The sequence below is a fragment of the Hoplias malabaricus genome, chromosome 9 (genome assembly GCF_029633855.1).
Source record: "Hoplias malabaricus isolate fHopMal1 chromosome 9, fHopMal1.hap1, whole genome shotgun sequence".
Taxonomy (NCBI): domain Eukaryota; kingdom Metazoa; phylum Chordata; class Actinopteri; order Characiformes; family Erythrinidae; genus Hoplias; species Hoplias malabaricus.
The window spans coordinates 30,389,308-30,412,674 of NC_089808.1; the positions used below are offsets into that span (position 1 = coordinate 30,389,308).

Here is a 23,367-nt window from a genome sequence, read left to right on the forward strand (position 1 = left end):
CGATTCCTTAAGACGTACATTTGCAAAAAAAAAAAAAGAGTCGGTTCTCGAAGGATTCGGAGCTCGCATCATTGCTGTGTTGTGGTAAATCGCTGTGTATCGGGAGCAGACGAAGCTGCAGGAAGCGGTGACGACGTCCGGCAAAGAGAGAGACAGAGCGAGAGGAAGAGCACAGGGCTATGGCATCCTCGCAATAACCAAAAACAATACGGTTCTCTGCAAACCCACACAGAGGACAAGGAGAGAGAAGGACACAACAGAGGAATGGAGAAACAGGGGAGCTCTAGCTCGGAGAGCAGCGGGGCGCCACCGGTGCCGAGGAAACCGCGGGGTGTTGGAGTTACCGCAGCGTCAAACAGACAAGACAGCGGAGAAAGCCAGGATAGGTGAGTTTACAGCAACACAATGAGTTTAAGAGAGAAATACAGCCTTTAAAACACATTAGGCAGGGATTTCAGATCATACGCAACACGAGGCTGAGGCTGAAACTAGCTTAGTATTCGTTCACTCTAAAGGCTTAACGTGAAACAACACTCCTAAAATGAACCAAAACACCAGGCATCACAGCATTCCTCTGATATATTATTATTACTGGTCTTTAGCTCACGCTAGCGTACCTCTGCTGCCAAAACACTAACGGGTAGTCTGAAAATACAGCATAGTTTAAACATACATTATGTTGCTTCACTCCACTTAAAACCTTAATGGAATTTATAACGTTAAATGTCTCTCACATATAACCAATTACTAGTGAGCTCACTTTACTCCCAAACACTAACCTGAAACATAAAAATACAGCTGCATTATAGATAATGTTTTTTTTTTTCTGGCCAATTTAAGCATTAACGTACTTTAATGGAGCAAAACAGTGACAGAATTAACCAAATAGCTATATGTTGAAGTAATATGTGAGAGAAATATGATGTTCCTAGCTGTTAGTAAACTATATTAACGCATATCAAGCTTTTTACACGTTAACGACTTTACAACGACATTATCGCTTATATTATAATGTCGTTATCGTTACTTACTCTCCTCGAATTTCCCAGTTCCACCTTAAGCGGTGCAGGCGCCAGAATGTGACGGTCGCCCCTTTTAAGGTGGAATGGAACACTCGAAGAGAAACCCGGTGAATGAGAAGTTCTCTTCAGCTTCGTCGGTGTATCCTACACTGTGTAGACTTTACAACATTTCACCACGTTATTTGGAGCTGTAAAAAATCTCTCCTGTTACACTCTCAGTGAACCGAGTTGTACTTGTTCAACTGCTCCACGGTAAAACCCACCGACACATTTCAGTGACCTCATAACGCCATCTGTCATCTTAACCCCTCCAGATCAGGGTGTTCTCATCAAAACACAAACTGCCTCAGCTCAGCTGGAAATCAGTGTTGGTCCTGCACTAACACTGGGGTATCTACAGTGTATAATGTAGCTGCAAATGTATCACCGCAATTTAACAACAACTCAGGGCAAGTGAGTTCCAAACCGTATGTGTGACAAAATGTGCAAGAGTATTCATTCACTGTGTGCTCTCTGACACCATAGAGTTTACAAGTACATTTAAATCTGTGGAGTCTGTGGAGTTGTCATTTGCAAAGGCCACAGAAAGCCCAGTTAAAAAAGTGATACCCCAGAGACTCACATCAGCACTGATATTTAAAATTACATGGGTCCAAACAAACTACATTACATAACCTCCAGTTACTGTCTGATCAAATAATATTCAGCCAGTGATATAGGTTAAACATAAAAAAACACAGAAATCACCTTTTCCAAAAAATGAATTTTAAGAGCAGTCACAAATGACTCTGTCAAATTAATTATAGAGTCATTACCCAAGCTATCACTCAGAGCACTCACTGATACTCTCTGTGGTCCTTTCTCAGCCCCACTGGTTCCCACGTGGAGTGGTGCAAGCAGCTGATTGCAGCCACCATCTCCAGCCAAATCTCTAGTGCTCCACCGGAGGTTACGACCCGAGAATCTAAGGTAAGTTTTCACAGATGTAGCAACACCTCCAATTAAGGAAATTACCCTTTCATTTGTGATCACGTTTCATTCCCCACTCAGTCATTGATGAAACCCCTAACGACTCATTTTTGTTTATCAAAATGACATGTTTAGAAATTCCCTAATGCTAAAGTGGTTTAGCTATAATTTTACACCTTCACATACGTATGCAATTAACCATCTGATATTCAATTGCAGCAAGAAAGCCCTGTCTGGTATAGTTTGTCTTAGATTTGTGACATAAGAACCTCTGGCTTTAAGAATTTTCAAACTGAGACTCTTGTTGGAACTCTGCACTTTCAGAAGTTGAAATAAAAGCTAATCTCACAATACTTCTTCTATTATATCATTAACACTATAGACATTTGATGATAATATTTTTTAAAAAAATCTTGATTTTCACTGGATGCGAACTGTAAGTTGTCCAGTTGAAGGGTGAAATGGAAAGGCAGATAATGTTTGTTTGTTTTTGTTTTACTAGCTGAAACTAAAAATTCATAGTGAAAATTATGGAAGAACACCCTACTCATGACAATTTAAAGAGTCCACATGTTTTCCATACTCTATGTATCATTGTGGTGCATGCATTGTGTTTTTAACCAACAGGTGGGGTGGAAAGTAGACCATAGGGTAAGATTTGAGCGCTGATATGTGTGCTGGCTTGCTGATATATGTTGATGTTAACAGCACCATGATTGCTGGAGGTTAATATTAATAAACAGAGTAGTGATGCACAAATCTATAGAGATGTGTGTCCTTACCATAGGTTGAAATGTTCCGTCGGCTTTTGCTTTGCTTCTCTTTGTATGTAAGTCACCTTGCACTCTGTTCTGATTAGAGAGTAGTAAGTCAATTAAAATCTTACATATTTATTGAACTTCCCTGTAGTTGTGGGCGATACGGCTCTAAAATAATATCATGGTATTTTGGCGATAACAGTATTCTTGGTGATATGAAAAAAAGACTCATAAATACTTTTATTTATTTCAAGAATATGCTATTTTATGTATTAAAACATTTTACTATGTATCAATTTAAAACTTTCAGAAGGCACAAAAAAATCTGTAAACATCTGTAACTTGCCAAGATTGTGATTTTGTATAAAATCTATTGTAGCATATTAATCTACCACACAATCAAAATGCAGAATTATTTTTGTTATTTACTGTAAAGCTTTAAGGTTACTTTTTGTATAATTGTTTACAATTGTTAAAGTATTACAGTTGTTTTGTATAATTGTTTACAATTGTTTAATGTGTGCATATAAACAGCAAACATAAACAATTATACAAAACAATAGTAACACTTTAACAATTGTAAACAATTATACAAAACAATAGTAACACTTTAACAATTGTAAACAATTATACAAAACAATAGTAACGCTTTAACAATTGTAAACAATTATACAAAACAATAGTAACGCTTTAACAATTGTAAACAATTAAACAATTATAAAAAAGAACCTTAAAGCTTTACAGTAAATAACAAAACAAATACAGAGTCGGTGTAATTTATCCATAATGTTTAAAAAAAAAAAAATTCATCCTCAACTGGATGCTTCTGCTGAAGGTGGTAAAATGAATTAGCTGTGTTTCCCCCTTCTGTTGTTATAGGCTTCTCTCATCTCTTACATAATACCATGGTTTATTGTACATCAGATATTTTGTAACCACACCACCACCACACTACTGAAGTCACTCCCTTTTTTGACGCATATTCCTCTGCCTCAGAGCGGCTTTCCACCGCCACCTGTAGCTCAGGAATAGGTTAGCTTGAAAAGGTAAATCTCTTGTGCTCGGATCGAGAAACTATTATTGTGTTGAGGACTGATGTACTCCGGAAATTACTTGTGTTAGAACTCCAACCCCCAGAATGCATGCATGTTTGTAATTTGCATGTTTGTGTTGTTATTGTCTGTGATTTACAGGTATCAAAGAGGCCAGTTTTGAGGGTAAGGTTGACTCAAATAGCTCAGCTATATATTCAATGCATCTCAGAGTAGCACTGCTGATATACACTCAATGTCAGGAAGTTTGTAGACACTATTACAGATTAATGAAGCATCACAATGATTTAGATGTTGCGATTTAAATATACTACTTACCTAAAGGTGTTACACTACACTATTTAGCTAACGTTTGTGCTAGTAGGTAATTTGACACTCTTTACAGCAGTAACAGCCTACACTGTTGGAGAAAAAACTATTGGAATATTTTTATAAAAATGTGATAGCATTCATCCATGAGCTATTCTGATGTTGAATGATTAGTTCTGGACTGCAGAGGCCACTCTTACTGATCTCAAAGGTCTTGGATGCATCTTCATCACTCTAGAGAATGCAGTCCCACTGCTATACAGCCCTGTGCCTGCAGGGTTTTCTGGCCTCAGCACTGCAGCAACTGTACTATGTAACTGTAGGAGGCAAATAGAGTAGCACTGCCACCCTCTTCCCTCCCCAGTGATGTCAGGATCATGCTGTAATAAAGATAACACTCTGCAACTGTAGGGAGGGCCCAGGAGCAAAAATACCAAATCTTACCTAGTGTTGTTTTAACCACTTACTATTCATTGTATGGAAGAATAGGAGGCAGACTCTATATCAGCATTTTTACTCTGAGATGTCTGACAGATGCAATTCCTCTAAATCCTTGTCCTCTTTCTCTTTCTCAAATATTCAAATAGTACTTGCTAATACTTTTAACCAAAAGCCGTGCACAGTAAATTAGCTTTGATTGACATTCTGCTTTCAAGTTTTAACACACTCAGACTGTTGGTTGCTACTGTTAAAGTATCTTGTGTTCTATATGTAACAAAGCTCAATGTGTATGGGGTATTTTGATGAGATTTCCCGTCTCATTATGTCTCCTTTATTGCTCAGCAGTGTTAGTTTTGTTGTAGGAATATTTAACAACTTCCTAGTTACATTGAATCTGAGGACTTTCTGTAGAAACATGCTCAGATGAGAATTAAAATGACCTCCTTGTTTCTATAATCATTGTTCATTTAATCAGCTCCACTGACCATATAGAAGAACTTTGTAGTTCTGTAATTACAGATTAGAGGCATGGTTGTAATTTTGGTTGGTGGAATATTTAAAGTCCTGATGTACTGTACAGCAGTGCTGCTGGAGTGTCAGTGTTTAAAATGATCCGCCACCCAAATCATACCTGCTCTGCATTGGTCCAGTGTGGGGGGGAGATAACAAAGTATGCACAGCAAAAAAGAACTACTAGAGTGTGTAATTATGGAACTACAAAGTGTACCTGTGTGGTCAGTGGTGCTGTTAATATGGACATGGAGTGTAGAAAGAAAAGGGAAACCTTTAAAGTTATTGCTCATATATAGGTGCATATCAATATGTACAGATGTGTCAGACGTGTTATATACATGTTCTCTGTAGGGAACAATAGCAGCGATTTGGAATTCTCTGCTGATTTTTTTCTCCTTATAGCCATGGTTCATAATATGCATGACACTGACTTCAGAATGACTGCATGAGAAAGTGCAAGCTTATAAAATTGAATAGGGAGAGGGTCTAGGAGACAAGGAACTATCTTATACTTAGTGCTAGTACTACAGTATCACCCTTAGCCAGTGGCTTCTCAAATGCATTTTCCTTCAAATAATCCATCCGCAAAATACTTTACAAGTTACAAAAAAGATCTAGGTCTAGAGAGGCAATCACTGCTTTTATTGGCTGTCATTGCTCACCGCGGTTTGCAAAAGCTTTTGCTGGAGACTAGATTCCTTACTAATTCTTGCCAATCAATACAATAGCCGAGGATATACAGTGATGTATCAGAGTTTAGCGGTCCTGAATATGGCATGTGAAGTGGAGTGTATGTGGGTTGGGAAACACTTTTGTAAGCTGTTTTCTTCTGTTAGGGATGGTATGTAAAAAGCCTAGGAATTGAAGGAGTTAAAAGGGTTAGAGTGTGGAGTGGACATTGCTCCAGTGTTAAGCAGTGAGTTATTATGTATTAATATAGCCTCCTCGTCATGTCCTGTCAGTGGTGTGTGGGATATGTGTGTTCTGTCTGTTTCCTCTCATCATACATCCTGTCTCTGTGTGTGGGGGTGTGACCTTTAGGCCTTCTTGACTCTCTGTTATTGCTGCTGCATTCCTCTCTTGCTCTCACTCTATCTCTCTTTCGAATTCTAAACACTACATAGCAACATAGCAATGTTAACCCACCTAGGCCGATGCTGAGATGTCCATTATGTGTGACCTGGAATGACACTATAATATTATGCTTCTCTATTAATATAAATATCAACTCAGATTTTTCTCCTTCCTATGATTCTTCACTTTCATGCATTCTTACTGCTACATAACAACGTTAATTCTGCTTTCCCCTTCTTGTCTCTCTCTCGTTCTCTTTGCTTCTGTCCTTCTTGACTGGTTGTGCAGGACTCTGGTGACGAGTATGGTTATCAGTGTGACAGTGACTCTGAACTGCCTACTCATACCGTGGCAAGTCTCTGCTGCTTTTAACCACTAATATTTTTGACTTTCTGCTCTCAGTAACATCCCTGATCTCACACACAAGCTTTCTGTCGCCCTTCTGTGTCAAATGCACTGTCAGTAGAGTTATTGCTTGTATTTCTTATGCAGTTAATTGCTTGGCTTCCTGTAGTGCTCTGTTAGCATCATCCCCCGTCTTATGGCATTACTGTAATTCAATCAAAGCTGAATACACAGTCTACAAATAACCATAACTTTATAATCAAAGGCTTTCAGCTTGCTTGAGAGAAATTACTTTTCTTTTAACATGCATTATTTTGGAAGGGAATAAAATGTTATATTACAATATTTAAATTTCAGAGTAAACCATTTGATTTAATTATGGTTCTTACAACAATTGAAAGTATTCAATGATTTATGCATTGAATCATTACATCATTAGACCCAGTTGATCTCCTAATAAATGCTTTTAAATCACAAACTTAATTGGTGGAACTATATACAGAGAAGTGGAATGTCAGCAATAAGATGATTTTTAAATAGCTCAAATGTTTTCTTTTCTTTTTTTTTCTTTCTTAAACCATTAATGCCATTATCAAATTATTATTCAGCAGTTTAGTCATTGATGCATGATTTGTTTGTACTTTGTGTGATTTTTAATCACTGGGTTGAGTAGCAGGTTTTTAAAGATGTGCAGAAGGCGAATGCACTAGATGAAGTTCAACTGCTCCCCAGGGAGACCATTCAAACCACTGGTGAGTGTTTTTCTGTCTTTTATTTTTGACCAACACCAAATATTTCTCAACAGTTACTTCTGCTATAACACCAAGAAATCTCTGTCTGTACATAGCTAAAGATATGATGTACATTTGTCCATTCATTGGAGCTGTGACTGGAACACTGACCATTACAGACTTCAGAATCCACTTCATCAGTTTAGAAAAGGTAAGATATGGTCTTTTAGTGCAAACGTAACTTGAAGTTAAACTGGCATTAGGTTATATAGCATCTTAGTCTTATAGCTTATGTTTGTGTTTTGGTTGTGCCTTTCTGCGTTTCCTTTCAGGAACCACCATTCCTGTTGAATGTGAACCTGGGGGCAGTCAGCAGGCTAGAGAACATCAGCATTCCGAGCCATGGAGAAAACTCAAGGGGCATAGAAATTGTCTGCAAAGTAAGAAATTAGCCCGCACACGCAGATACAGGCAAATAAACGCAGTCTGTATCATGGGCTTGCAAACGAGTTGAGAGAAAATGTATCATTTTAATTATAAGATAACATTACTCACCTCTCTTTCTCTCTTTCTCTTTCTCAGGACATGAGAAATCTTAGGTTTGCCTATAAGAATGAGGAACAGTATAAGCTGGAGATTTTAGAGACGCTCACCAAGTACGCCTTCCCTCTGTCCAATGATCTGGTCAGTAAGCTAGTCAGCCAGCCTCCCGTTATAGGCAATAGCTGTTAGTGCTCATTAGATGAGGAAGTCAGGAAACTGTCAGTCATATATTCCTCTCTCTTTTCCAGTCTTTCTTTGCTTTCCAGTTCAAAGTGGAATTTCCAGTCGAAGGATGGAAGGTTTATGATCCAATGGCAGAGTATAAAAGACAGGTTATATAGTTATTATTTTTCACCTCATATTCAATTATTGAGTATTAAAATTGTATTTTTTTTAACGTATTCTCTTTCTCCCTTCCTTTTCCTATTCTCTATAGGGTCTGCCCAATGAAGGCTGGACTATCAGTAAGATTAATAGTAGTTATGAAGTGTGTGACACGTATCCTGCTCTGCTTGTCATCCCAGCAAGCATCAAAGAAGACGAGCTGAGGAGAGTGGCCTCTTTCAGAGCCAGGCACCGCATACCGGTGAGTGAGTGTGTGTGCTGCAAATTTGCCAGTGTTAAATAAACACTATTAATGTTAAATTATCATTGTGGGTGTAAAAATGTAACACTTGTCAACACTGTGTTAATTTAAATCTGATAATGTTGTTTTAACACTGGTGAATTTACTCTGTTTGTATGTAGAAAACCTTAGATGACACATTTAAAAAATTTAATTACTTTTTCCACTTAGCGCTGGAATTCTTTTTACTGTGTGTGTGTGTGAATGGATTTGTTTTAATCTGAAGTCTCAAGCTAGGTAGAACATAAGGTGTAACATTGAGAGTGTTTTCTTTCTGTCTTTAAGGTTCTCTCATGGATCCACCCTGAGACTCAGGCCACTATTGTGCGCTGCAGTCAGCCTCTGGTGGGTCCCTCAGACCGTCGCTGTAAAGAAGATGAGCGTTACCTACAGATCATCATGGACGCCAATGCTCAGTCACACAAACTTACCATATTTGATGCCAGACAAAACAATGCCGTTGACCCTAATAAGGTGAAAATGAGTTATGAGACAGGACATAATGGTTATGTATGTGTATGGACTCTGTTGTAAATTGAGTACACATCTACACTGATCAGGCATAACATTATGACCACCTCCTTATTTCTACACTCCCTGTCCATTCCCTCAGCTCCACTGACCATATGGGAGCACTTTGTAGTTTACTACTTTGTAGTAGGGAGAAACTTTTCAAGATAGGTGGTGACCATGTCGGCCATTTTGGATCCAACTTTTGTTTTTTCAATGGGAAGAGGGTCATGTGACACATCAAACTTAACAGGAATTAAGCCTGTGCTAGCATTTCTCCTGCGGTGTTGCTATCAGTGTGTGAAGAGTGGGAGAAGAGGGTTGCATAGACAATCCAACACAATGGGCAGCACTTTGAACACATTTTATAAGTGGTCAGAAACTTGTAAATAACTCATGAAAGAATAAAGTTACATTAAATTGTTTTTCTTGTGTAAAATAAGTTTGATGTGTCACATGACCCTCTTCCCATTGAAAAAACAAAAGTTGGATCCAAAATGGCTGACTTAAAAAAAAAAAGGAAGTTAATATCACCAACCATTCCCATTTTATGAAGGTATATTCATATAAATGGCCCACCCTGTACATTCATATAATGATTTGGGCTACAGTAATACATGAGGGAGCAAGGAGATCAATATATGAGGGAATATATCTATGATAATTTCCCTAAATTCTAAAAAGTTTATCCCAGCAAAGCATTCAGCACCAATCTCCAGAGCTATGAAAGAAATGAAACCATGTGACCTTACGTATCCCTGAAGAAGAGTGGAGATGGCTTACAGGACATCACAGACATGCTGGGCTTTCTTCTTGCAGACATGGGCCTTATATCATTGCACCTATTCTTCCATTTGGCTTTTGGTCAAAGACGCAGCCTTGGACACAGCGACCACTCTGGTGGCATTTTGAGGGGCATGTGGGATTCTCCTTTGCTGCTGATCTTCATCCTTGTGAGAGGCATGTCCATGCATTGTCTCTCCTGGGCCTGTGCTCAGAGATGCCACCTCAGAAGGTGATCATTCTGAGGGAGCATGTTGCTGATCCTGAAGCTCTTGTCACTATTTTGAGGGTCTGAGGTCTCTTTCATGCTCTGGGCGTGGCATTGAGCTTTGTTGGATTTAAACTATAGCTTTCTAATATTTCTGCTAGAAATAAAAATAAACCTCTGTTGGAATTTCCGGAATTTCTCGTCCAGACTGGAAGCAGAGCCACCCTTGGGTGAATCTAAATATCTCCTTCATTCCACCCCTATATTTTCTCTCTCTGTTCTGGGTTTTTTACGCCTGGGCTGAAATTTTGAAGAGCGAGAGCCGAGCCTAAGAGCATTCTGGAAAAAAAAAGCTAAGTTTTTCGTGCCACTTTTAAACCAGGTTTGTGGAAACCCACCCTGAAGGCCTGATTGGTCCTCAGAGATTGAGGATTGGAAAGTATCTTGCCGTTGATTGGATGTTCTTTTAGACTAGAACCAAGATTTCTGAATCATGCTTTTGCAATATAAAATATTGTATACTAACACAAAGTAATATCAATCAGACAAGACCATGTTTTACATCATTCTTAACCAAATAACACAAAGAGTAAGTTCATACAAAAAGGTCATTTTAAACACGTAAATTAATTTAATCCTTTTTGATCCTCTAACTGGAATTACTTTTACACAGTCGTATCCCATATGCAACTTCAAACTGTTGTAAACCAAAGGGAATTAAGGTTTAATTCCATGGTTTGAGAAGTTCTTGATTAAGCAGTTTTTACAGAGAGCATAAGTTGATCCTTGGAGTGTCTCTGCCATCACCAAAAATTCCTCTCTCTAAGACCTTGGGTCATAAACCATCTTGGAGTGTCCTGGAGTGTGGTTTATGACACTCTCTGAGTATTATCTTAGATTCAAATCTGAGTTGGGGGAATTGTTGGGGGAACTGTTAAAAGAAAGTATTAAAGTTCCAAAAAGTCAGATTTTTTTTTTATTGGAAATTAATACACATTCATCATTCTACCCTACACCCTGTTCTACAATGGTCAGGACCCCCCATACAGCAGGGATTATTTGGGCAGTGGATCATTCTCAGTGCACTGCACTGACACTGACATTGTGCTGGTGTGTTAGTGTGTGTTGATACGAATGTATCAGAGGCAGTGTATCAGACACCTCAGAGCTGCTCTATGGTAATCTTATGGGGACAAGAAGGTGGTCAAAATGTTATGGTCAGTGTATTTGATGTAACTGTGTATTTGAACATTCAGAAGTAAGGTTCAATTTTAAGATATTTTTTAAAGCTATTAATTTTTGTTAAGCACTCAGTCCACACTGAGTCTGACTTAGTTCCGCTCTGCAGTTGGAGTGGCATTTTTCTCTTTGTATTCAAGTATAAGGCAGGATTTTTACCACAAGATAAACAAGATAAAAGGCATTATTATGACATCACAGTCAGTTAATGCAGTGTACATGACAGAGTCGGTTTTGATATTAAATACACTATATGTACTATATGTAAGTCTGAATACACCCCTTATAATTAGTGAATTGGGCTTTTAAAAAGTCCCCCCCCCCAGTGAAAATGAAATTTTAAACTTTGATAGCATGGCCAGTTTATTTATTTAAATTTATCTAGTCATTTACTTATTTACACACTGAAAAACATGCCATGAACAAAATAAGGAGTCAATGCCATGGCTAATCATTTCAACTATGAAACTGCAGTGTTCCAAAGCCCCAAGCACTGTGGTATGCTGTTACTGAAATGTTTTTTTTAGTGAAGGAGCACCATCCAACACATTTGAGATGGGATGAAGTGATGGATGTTATCCAGAACTAACCGTTATCAGTCTTATCTCTCTTTTCTTGCCTTTTCTTTTTTCCAGGCAAAAGATGGTGGTTATGAGAAGGATGCTTTTTATAATAATGCAGAATTAAACTTTCTGGAAATCCCAAACATCCATGTGATGAGAGAGTCTCTGCGGAAGCTGAAGGAGGTGGTGTACCCCACCATTGATGAACCTCACTGGCACACTGCTGTAGAAGCCACACACTGGTTGGAGTATATCAAGGTACTCCACCGTTGTCTGAGAAGCTACTTTACCTTAAAGTTATATAGCTGACCTACTTTGACCCCTAGTCCATGCCTCGTTTCCCTACGTGCATGACTGCATACCTTACATATCAGTTGCATAGTAGTTGTTAAAAAAACAATTGTTTGTGGCATAGAGGAATGCAGTCAGACTATACACGGTTGTTTGTATTTATGTGCTTGTGTTGTTTGTTTATGAATCTTTTATGTGCAGTATGCAATGTACTCATTTTCCATATAGTTTCTGTGTTTGGGGAATATGACCAGTTCTTCAGAAGAGTGGTTGGTGTTGTTTAGTAAAGCTGCTGCCTTCTATACAGAAAACTAGGATTCAATTACCTTCTCAGGGAAAGAGGGTCAGAAGTGATGTTTACAGCTGGTGTGAGATACAATAAATGTCTTTGCAACTAAAAAATAACATTCTAGCAAAACCTAACATCCAACAAGTAAAACATGCTTTCACTGTAGTGTAAATATCATATTTATTTCATTTAACTCTAATAACACAAGTCCTATTAATTGTTGCGTGTGTGTAGCTGCTGTTAGCAGGTGCAGTGCGTATAGCAGATAAATTGGAGTCCGGGAAGAGCTCAGTGGTGGTGCACTGCGGTGACGGCTGGGACCGCACAGCTCAGCTCACCTCTCTGGCCATGCTGATGTTGGATTCTTACTACCGGACACTCAGGGGGTTCCAGGTTTTGCTGGAAAAGGAGTGGATCAGCTTCGGACACAAGTTTGCATTGGTGAGGAAAAGCAACAAGCAACAATTTTTTTTTCCTTGATGTTAGGTTGTGTCTTGATATTGTTACAGTTGTACAGCTTTCCTCACGACCAAAGCAACAGCTCATCAGTCACTTGTAATCTGTTTAAAGGTGACATATTACATACAGTGGAGGAAGTAATTATTTGATTCCTTGCTGATTCTGTAAGTTTGCCCACTGACAAAGATATGAACAGTCTATAATTTTAAGGGTAGGTTTATTTTAACAGTGAGAGACAGATTATCTAATTATATAAATATTATATGTATTGCATAAATATATAAATTCCTCCTGACGTGTGCAAACTGTTATGGCTGCGCAGGGAGGACGAGGAGACGGACGTAAATGCAAGGAATTTTATTAGACACAGACAGAATCAAAATAAACACCGGTAATAAAGACAAAACAAACTTAACAGAGCTAAACAAGGACGGACAGGAAAGAGCCATGAACACGTGTGAACAGAAAGACTGTGAAACACATATCTACACACACAACACCAGACAAAGGAGCACTCAAACCACATGGGTATATAAGGACAAGACAAACGAGGAACACCTGGAGACAATAATGAGACAGAGGCAGGACTAAGGTGGGGCTAGGGCGGAGACAGGGACAACAACAAACAGGGCCATGTGCTACATGAGCACATGGTGGGGAAAACAGACAGGACTGGGCCAGGATATGACACAAACCACATCATCAACTACAAAAAAACGTCTGACTGCTGTGCTTGCCAACAAGCGGTTTGCCACCAAGTATTAAGTCTTGTTTGGTAGGGGATCAAATACTTATTTCACTCTGCAAAATGCAAATACATGTTTTACATGTATATGCATAATTATTCAATACATATATATTAATACATATATTATTCAATGTAATTTTCACTGTTAAAATAAACCTACCCTCAAAATTATAAACTGTTCATATCTTTGTCAGTGGGCAAACTTACAGAATCAGCAAGGGATCAAATAATTATTTCCTCCACTGTAGTCACTTTTTCACTGCATTAGCACACTATTTCAGGGAGCTCCTCCCCAACCCACAAACTGTGAAATAAGACAACACAAGCACAAGCATTAGGTTAAATTTGAGCAAAACAAAGGCATTGAGCACAGAGAAATAAGGTTAAACGTGGTCAAAACAGGAACAGAGAAGGCAGAGACGAGTGAAAATGGCTAAAATCCAGAGCTTTTCCTCCTCTCTCCTGGGCTCTCGCGCTGTACTGGACTGTGGCTCATTTAAAGGAACAGGCACTGAATCCAGATGTTCTGAACAGGCTGCTTACACAGGGGAAGAATGGAGCTGTGTTGGTTGATCCTTGTGGTATTTTGTCCAAAGCAGGCATGTTTCATTAAGACCCCAGAAAGCTTTGTTGACCTGTGGAATAATGTGTGTACTATAGTAAGATATTTGAAAGATGTAAATTAATTAAATATTACAATAAAACTGATGTTTTGAGAGGTGTTTTCTAATGTCTTTCTCTCTCTCTCAATCTCACCCAGCGTGTTGGGCATGGAGATAACAACCATGCCAACTCTGAGCGCTCACCTCTCTTTGTGCAGTTTATAGACTGTGTGTGGCAGATGATGAGACAGGTGAGCTACTTCTGCTGCAGTTTGTTGTATTAATATTAATCTTCAGGACATTTTGTTGAATATTTTCATCACTTATCCCAGCATTACTCTCCTAAATATTAAACGTCTGGTAATAACTATGTTACAATAACTTACAATTGTGTGTGTGTGGTTTTTACAGTTTCCCACTGCCTTTGAATTTAATGAGATGTTTCTTATTACCATCTTGGACCATCTGTACAGTTGCCTCTTTGGTACCTTCCTCTACAACAGTGAAAAAGAGAGAATGGAAAAGGTTTGATCCACTTTATAACAGGGCGAGCTTTTTAACTTATGAATGCTTTCTGAATTCACTCAATCTCTTGTGACACCAGTCTCTCTCTCTCTTTGTTTCTGCTGATGTCTTTGCTCTCCTTCACTTTTTTCTGTTTTTTTTTTTTCTCTTCTCAGGAAGTACAGAGTAAGACGATGTCTCTGTGGTCGGACATTAACAGTCAGCCAGATGACTTTATAAACCCATTCTATGTGGACTATGAGAACCATGTTCTGTATCCATTGGCCAGTCTGAGGCACCTGGAGCTGTGGGTGAGCTACTATGTGCGCTGGAATCCTCGCATGAGACCACAGGTTATTACACTTTAAAGCTTTAAAACATAACCTTAACCATAACTTTGTGAAGTACAAAATACTTGAAATATTACGTAAAGCTTTTTCAGTATCAGGAGAAAGGTCTTGTACAGGTTTCTTTGCTAAAGGTCAATGGTGTTGATTTGCTCGACATTGGTGGGGACCTATGAATCTACCACTCCCCCTGTTATTTTTTTTCTTTGCTCCATGATGAGAGAACTGACAAGTGCAGTTCATTTTCAGCCCATGTTATTCATAGCTACAGACGACTTTAGCCTGCGGTTTTAATGATGGACTCATTTCATTAGTGAACTTGACTTTAAGTGACTTACACATTTCTTTGGAAAATAGCTCATGTCCACCTTCTTTTTTGCTGCCATCTGCACTCGCTTTTGACACCCGTGTGTCACCCATGATGCACCTGAGTCTTGCACAGTAGTACTCGCTTATGACTGGAAAGTTTCCCTATCCATTTTGGCGCTGCTAACAACCAAAGTAGAGACTCATGTGACAGCAGCGAAAGGCACAGCCAATCACCCTCACCATATGTGTTATGGGGCGGTAGGACTCAGTAGAGAACAGGATTTAACCCTTTCTGCACCTCTAGGTTAATGAGGCGTTTACAGATCTGGGTTTTTTTTTTCTTTTTTGGAGAGGATCAAATTATTGGTGAGGACAGTTCCAGAATCACTGGATATTGGTGGTGACACCTCTGTCCAAGTTAATTCTATGCCCTTGCTAAAGGTACTTAAGAGCCAATTGTGTTCCCAGAAGTTGCAATGCAGTCTCTTTTCCAGAAGAAATGTAAATCTTTGTAGGTTTATCTAATAATAATAATAATAATAATCATCATCATCATCATCATATAACATTTTTCCTGCACTTTATATTCACAAAATTAGCTGATGCTTAATCCAGAGCTAATAAGAAATGTGATTTGTCATCTACTCAAGACAAAACCATGCATCCTAGCCAGTATCATTTTAAAATCCTATGAACTAAGATACTGCTAGGAACAGGAATCAGTGCTAATTCCTAGAAAGAGCATTGGAAGAGGCGGTGGGAGCCTACTCATCATCCGGAGCGTTCCGAGAGGCGGCAGGAGCCTATTCTGTGTTTTGCTCCCATTCGGAGCATTGGCAGAAGGAGCGCAAGCCTGTTCCTTATTTTTCTCACAATTGGAGCAATGGAAAAGCCGCATGAGCCTATTCTGTATTTTTTTCGCATCCAGAGCGTTCGAAAAGGTGGCACAAGCCGATTCTGTATGCTTCTCATATCCGGAGCTTTCGAAATTGGCTGCATGTGTCAATTCTGTAATTTACTCGGCAGCCAAACGTTGGAAAAGCCGGCGGGAGCTTAGTCTGTATTTTTCTCACATCCGGAGCATCGGAAAATGCAGAGAATTTGTAGCCAATTCGGCCACATCCCTGCTTGTGCAGGTCGGCATCAGGGGCTGGAAACTAAGGGCAGCTGTGAAGGAGTTATCAGAAACTGCTGAAAGGTCTACTCAGTGGTTGTGGATAAGGAGAGCACAGATTGCTTGAGGAAATGCACTGTAGAGGGGCTGTGTGGTTGGTGATACTGCACCAACTGATGGCACTGAGCATGCATTAACGGTGCCAGTGGGGCTAGGTACAGCCTTAGTCACCAGGGAGGCCAGTGTGGATTTACGGTTGTTGATGGTAAAGTTGATGGTAGGACTGTAAAGTTGGCTTGGAGGGGGGTGGGTCTTGGACACCAGACTTCACTGTTGAGCCTTCTGGAGGTGTTGTGGGCTTAATTCAGCGAAACACTAACGAGAAGAGGTGCCTGCCTGATGACACCTGTGAAGAGCTAGTGATACTGTGGCTGGTTTGGGAACTCATGGGCTGGCCTAAATGAGTAACCGTAGTTGTTAAGGACAGCCGGCTGCTGATCGGATCATAAATGGCCACAGCAACCTTTGTGTAGAGGTGTAGGATTCAACAGGAATTTTGGTGGCTGCAGGTAGGAACAGTGTGTGGTGGGCCCTGTGTGAAGCTCTAATGGAATGGCATAGGATATTTTACATTTTATCTTGCGTATGATTATAATTTTGTCTGTTGGGGTAAGTAGGGGCATTTCCTTTACATCAAAGTCCTGGTCAGATGTGTGCAGTAATTTAGTTTAGACCACTTTTCGATGTTTCCTCAACTTACATTATCTGAAACATTTATTTCTAGTTGTTTTCTTTTGTGTCAAAACTTTGATAATGCCGGATTAGGAGCAATAAATCACTAAAAATATACTAGTCGTCTTTCTTCTGAAGTGTGTACAAACCACAGCAGGCACCACAATAGGGAAGAAAGATAACCAGGTGAAAATTGCTAAAACCCAGAGCTTCTGCTCCTCACTCTAAACTGAGCTGTGGCTCATTCTCGGTTAAAGCTGCAGGCGCTGAAACGGTCACTTCTGAAAATCGCTGTTTAGACAGGAAGAGCGCTGCTGTGTCGTATGATCCTCGAAATATTTTGGACAAAGCATGTCACAGTCATTTTATTAAGGCCCCAGAACTGTGTTCACTTCTTGAAAAGGACTAGAATATTGTTCTTTAAATGCCTGGCACATTTTCCTCAGTACTCTTCTGACAACAGAACACATCATTTACATAAATCACTAAAGCATGTGTATTCCTAGTGAGTAAAATTCGCCTTAAATGCCTACATTTCAGGTACACGTGTATTACTCTATAACTTTATTCTGTCTAAACTCTAATCCTAACCCTGACCTAAACCTCAGCTCAGAACTTAAACCAAACCCTCACCTTGGTCTTTATCTCAATCCTGATCATGAACCTAAATCTTAGATGAGAATGTATTGAGTTTTACTTGATAGTTTTGTTAGCAATTGATGTAAATTCCCCCGGCGTATTTAGCAACTACTCCTGTCTAGTGCAGTTTAGAGTGGCAGCTGAACGGTGTTAGGATTAATAATTAAATATTAAAATATTGGTATCTGCAATCAATATCACAATGTTATATTGACTGTATATGTTTTATATTTTTTTCTGAACTGTATGTTTGTTTTGTGTAGATGCCGGTGAATCAGAACCTGAAGGAGCTGTTGTTTTTGCGCACTGAGCTGCAGAAGAAAGTGGAAGAGCTGCAGAGAGAAGCAGCTTCATCCCGCTCCATCTCCTCATCCTCAGAACATACCTCTTCACCCTCACATGGTGGTACGCCACTTCACTCCACTGTTTAAATATGTGCAGCCTCGATATCTCATATACACACACACACACACACACACAGCACTTATCTACTAATACACACTCAGGTAAGAGCGGTCGGTGCACGAAGGCATACAATGAATTAAATGAAATAAACAAGGACAGACATTCATTTTCTCCAAATTAAACCCATAGATGAGTCACTGTAGATACAAATTTTACCTTTTTATAAGCTGTGAAAAAGTGCTTTTAGTGTTTCTTTGCCTCCTGTGATGATGTTGTTGATTTGTTTGTGTCATGTTTATTATCTAATATTGGACCTGTAAATATTAACAGATGTGTTAATATATTTGTACTGCACTTGACTAAAAGAAGTGTTCTATTCCTTGTTTTACGGTGGTTCCCAAGATGCTGCCACCACACACTTGCCTCTCTGTGCCAATTCTTTGTGTAATATCTGCGCTGTTCTTAGTTACTTGAAGTTTTATTCCATTTTTGTCTTTTTTTTTTAAAGGGAATCCTTTCTTTGACTTTTTATATCGCTGTTATTTGTCCGTGTCATTATTGTGTAGGCCGTGTTCTCACTGATGAGACAGTTTGAGAGATGTTTATGTAGTTTACAGTATGAATGAGTTAAATGGGTCTGTCCTGCTCTGTACACGGCCATCCTTCAGTCTGTGTCTGTTCACTGTTATTGTAGCTGCTTTTTTATTTGAAGGAATGTGTGTTATCACTGATATGTTAAGGTTAATGGAGGTTACAGTTCTTATATAAATGAAATATTAGCCATAACACAGGTTTCTGTGGATTGTCAGTGTTCATCTTGTGTGAAAGTAAGTACATATTCTTAAACATACACTGGCCTGTTTAGAGGTTATGACTGTTTTTATGTTTTAATTAAGAAATATTAGAAAGTGTGTATTTAATTTAGTAGAAACTGGTCGTATTGGACTTTCCTTTTAAAAGATTGTGTTCCCTTATTTTCAGTTAGAACGTCGACAAAGTGTCCAAACACAGACTGGACAAGTTGAACTGGGGGTGCTTTTTGATTATTTTCTTAGAAGCTGCTCTGGTGGTTTTGTATTTTTATTATCATGTGATTCCAGTGCAGTGACATCAGAAAGCCTCCAGCAAGGCCATGTCTTCCATGAAAATGCAATTATCTCATGAACTGCACTGCTTTGATGTCTTTGTGATTTGTTCACAGAATACAGAGCTCCTTGTTCCATGAAATGACCGTTGCCTGGCACTCGTTCTTTGCCTTGAACGTATCACCTGTCTTTCACTTCAGAAATAGGAAAACAGTATGCAGTGCGTGAAATGAGAATGCAAGCATGAGAACACTGGGTTAGTTATAGCATCGTCACTGTCCGAACGGAACCTCTTGATCTACAGGATGCTAACTTTACAGGAGAAGCGTGATCCATTTCTAATTTTATTGTAAAAGATTTGAATCCAGCTGAGGGGCCTGGAGGTTGTGGGTTCGATTCCCGCTCCGGGTGTTCTCCCCGTGTCCGTGTGGGTTTCCTCCGGGTGCTCCGGTTTCCTCCCACAGTCCAAAAACACACGTTGCAGGTGGATTGGCAACTCAGAAGTGTCTGTAGGTGTGTGTTGCCCTGTGAAGGCCCCCTCCAGGGTGTATTCCCGCCTTGTGCCCAATGATTCCAGGTAGGCTCTGGACCCACCACGACCCTGAATTGGATAAGCGCTTACAGATAATGAATGATCATTTCTAGATCATTTCTGTTGATTCATTCACAAACAAAACAAAGAACCATGGACTCTGGAGGTTTTGTTCTGATGGTGATATGCTGCATTGAAGTGAAAGGTGTTTACAGAGATGTGGATTGTATTGAAGAATATCACATTAAAAGGTGCTCCGCAGAACTAATGTCTGAAAACAACTGCCATGCATGGTTTCAGTGCATTTCCTGGGGAATGCCAATTCAGAATTATACTGCCACCTTTACTACCTTTGCACTTGTCTGTATTGATTGTAAAACTCATTTTTAAGCTTGTTCATGGTTTGGCTCCCTGCTGTACACTTTAAAATGTAGACTGTCGCATTAATGTTTACCAATATTTGAGAATATTCCATGCCTTATCTCCAAGTTTGAAAACACTTTTGACATTCCTGTTGAAAAAAGAATAATAACAAAATAAAGAAGCGGCAAACTATGTCTTGTTTAATGTCAGTCAATTTTTATTATTTTGTATTAGTTTTGTTCACATTTAATCTCTTTCTGTCAGGAATTGCCAGTGAGGAGAGCTGACAACAGATCTGTAGCGCTAAAAACCAGTAGAAACTTGACAGACCTGAACAGAACAGGCACTGGTGATAGCAGGGAGAATCCGTGCAGAAACAAAGTGGTTTCCAGGTTAAGACAACAGTGCAGTAGTCAGTCCCACGGTATAAAAGTCCTACTGTACGGCATTACACTCGGATCTGTGACATTGCTGTTGTAAAGCGTACAATCACTCCACTGGCAGTGCAAATCCAAAACACTTCACAAAACTCCCTCTAAAACTCATCCAGACTTCAAAAGTCAACGAAGTATGCAAGAAATATGTCTATAGCTAGAGAACCAAAGCATGCATCTGTGTTTTCACCCTTTTCTTGAAGAGTGTTGCAAGTTCATATTCAAATGACACAAGAAAGCCCAGAATTCCTTACGGATGAAATGCAGCCTCCAACTCTCGCCCTGTACGGAGTCTCCTACATAATCTCGGTTCATAGATGTAGCCACTGTTACAAAATGGATGAGTCCGCTGGTTTAAACAGTCAAATCGTGAAGAACATTTTTTTCTTTTTGATCAAGTGGTCAAGGCATTGGTGAATTTGAAATTTTGCTACAAACCAACTCAGTCACCAGAAACGTCACAGCACATGCAAAGGGATAAGATCACTCCCCTCATTGCCGTATCTTTGGTGTTCTGCATTTTTGCCAAAGGTAGCACCCAAGATGCTACATCTACGTCATAAACCTAACAAACAAAATGGCAGCACAGAAGTTACATTCAGTAGGCGATCAGTAGGCATTTAGTTTGTTTATTGGAAACCTTGGACACTGAACGAAACCCTTGATAGGACGCGATATAGCAGGATATTAGAGAAACTGTAAGTGGCTGTAAGTGAACAGTAAGTTCAGTTCTTATCATTTTATCTGTGAGAAATGAGGAAATATTTTGTTTCTGTTCTTCGGTGAGATTTTGCAATGTCCTACCAAGATTTCAACCTCATATATTTGGTTTGGACACATTCAACTGAAGCAGCCAATATCACTGTACAGTCAGTATTGCATTCCCCTGTGTGTTAGTGCTGCTGTTTAGCCCCTGTGGACAGGGTAAGGCATTAAAAAAGAAAGCACCAGCAGGAAGTGGCTAAGATCGAGAAGGTGCATCAGAACGTAGCGTGACAAAGAGGAGGTGACGGGTGACGCAGAAAGCTTAAAGGAATATAGGGCAAATTCAGGCTGTGTTCCGGTTCATTTTTTGCTTGTATCCTATTTAAAATGCTGTAATCCCAGAAGCACTTCTGATCTTTAGTTAAATTTTCAAACCATTCACATAGCTGAACTACAAAAGGCCTCAGTCACACGGATCTTCTAAACGAACCTATCACGGGCTACTGGAACACAGCCAAAAATTTAGTAAGGCAACAGCAAAATTGTGAAGGGTGCAGCAGATTGTGAGATTAAAAAGACAAAGCGTCCAAAACGTTCCACTAATAACATGACCGCTAAATTAAGACTACCCCATTCTACTAAAGCTGAAAGAGCAGGGGGCACAATTACTTTCATACATCTAACTGCTACAAGTGTGTGTAAGGATACACTGATACGACCGTTCGAGTATAAACTGGAATATACGCAATACACAATTTACAAGCACAACATCTTTAAAAATCCCAAAAAAGGGCAACTTTCTTAAGGTATACAAAACATATTAAGCGGTTGGAGTAGTGTCTGTGCTAAGAGAATGAGCTCGGCACCTACATCTTCCTTCATTTAGGCCTAATCCACACAAGACTACCTAGGCATCTTTTTCATATTATATTCACTCACTTAGAAACATAAACCGCTACCACTGGTGTACTCATCAATCAAACACACGAAAACAAAGTTCGCAAAGACTCATCAACAGTTTGTTCATCACCACAATCAACTTTTCACACGGGTCATTTCCATTTCTTAAAAACGCAAACGAAAATGTGAGCAGCTGTAGGTTAGAGTTTGACATCAGTGTCAGTCGTTTTTTGCTTTTTTTTTTTTTGTTTGTTTTTGTTTTTCCCTGTACCTTCTCTAAAGCTAGTCTGAAACTAGGACACAAAAACCTCCATTTGTACAACAATCACTTCACTTTGTTCCGTAAAAGCAGGGCAAATATATACAGATTGTGTAAAAACGTTTTAAAGTGTGAAAAGTGTCTGCATAAAAAGATCACAAATCTTTAGCAAATGGGGATTAGGGTCAGTTCCATCAACAAGCAGCCCAAGTTCTATCATAGAAATGGGTTTCAGACTAATGTATATTTGTATTGGTTGTTCAGTCCCTTTGGGCATCGTCTGCATAAAACCAATGAACTGGCCATGAATTAATGATGAACTTCAGTTACACAGTGATAATGTCCTACGCGTGAAGACATGGAACAGCTGAATATGAACTTGGTTGTCACAAACAAAATACACACAAAACCTCTTGAAATCTTAACAAGCACAATTCTTCATTTTTGCAGAACGTTCCACTTCATAGGAATAGTATTGTAAACAGTCATATTACTGGTGATGAAGGCAAACAGTTAAATAAATATGATATTTACAGAAAGTCTGATTAGGTGAGAGAGCAGAACGGGTAGTTTGAAAGAGTAAGTCAGCAGATGCAGGGTGGGAAAGATGCTGTTTTCCCATTAGGAGGAGAGCCACGTTTACCACTGCACCTTCTTCAGTCCGAGATTACAACACAGTTTACACTGCATTATCCTCGGCGGGGGGCTCGGCATTAGGAGGCTGGAGAAGAGTTTGTTGAACTGAAAAGACAATACAACGAACATGGATGTTTACAAACACTGCGAATCAAACAGGAACAACTGTGGTGTGACAAAAGGTCTCCAGCTAAAAATGTAGCTTAAGGAGTCAGTGGCTTCTAAATGAAAAAGCAATCATATGCCTTTTCATTTCTTTGTCTCTTGCTGTGATTATTCCGTTTTTTTCAATTAAATTTAAGTGATTGGTTCTGGACATGAAACCTCGC

At 39.3% G+C, this 23,367-nt stretch overlaps 2 protein-coding genes across 12 annotated transcripts in view; one reads left to right on the top strand and one right to left on the bottom strand.

Annotated features, from left to right (window-relative positions):
* Positions 1-69: 69 nt before the first annotated feature.
* On the top strand, positions 70-20,225 carry mtmr1a (myotubularin related protein 1a). 6 transcript variants are annotated; one of them, XM_066681403.1, is made up of 18 exons: positions 70-386; positions 1,889-1,991; positions 2,619-2,642; positions 3,943-3,966; positions 6,427-6,489; positions 7,157-7,235; positions 7,331-7,425; positions 7,547-7,654; positions 7,797-7,898; positions 8,006-8,089; positions 8,194-8,343; positions 8,668-8,856; positions 11,758-11,943; positions 12,500-12,706; positions 14,233-14,325; positions 14,486-14,599; positions 14,755-14,931; positions 17,983-20,225. In XM_066681403.1, exons 1-18 carry the CDS (start codon positions 265-267, stop codon positions 18,148-18,150), a joined length of 2,088 nt encoding a protein of 695 aa, XP_066537500.1. In that variant the 5' UTR covers positions 70-264; the 3' UTR covers positions 18,151-20,225. The 6 variants fall into 6 exon arrangements, with proteins under 6 accessions (XP_066537500.1, XP_066537502.1, XP_066537501.1 ...); XM_066681405.1 differs by lacking the exon at positions 3,943-3,966; XM_066681404.1 differs by lacking the exon at positions 2,619-2,642.
* A 79-nt stretch (positions 20,226-20,304) lies between these two features.
* The window catches only part of cd99l2 (CD99 molecule-like 2), a 43,346-nt gene continuing 40,283 nt past the window's right edge, over positions 20,305-23,367 (bottom strand). For 3 of the 6 annotated variants that reach the window (XM_066681417.1, XM_066681413.1, XM_066681414.1), the window contains one exon: positions 20,308-23,143. In XM_066681417.1, coding sequence (XP_066537514.1) covers positions 23,082-23,143 — 62 coding nt within the window. In that variant the 3' untranslated portion in view covers positions 20,308-23,081. Of the gene's footprint in view, positions 23,144-23,367 lie in introns of all 6 variants that reach the window. The other 3 variants (XM_066681415.1, XM_066681411.1, XM_066681410.1) reach the window with 2 other exon arrangements.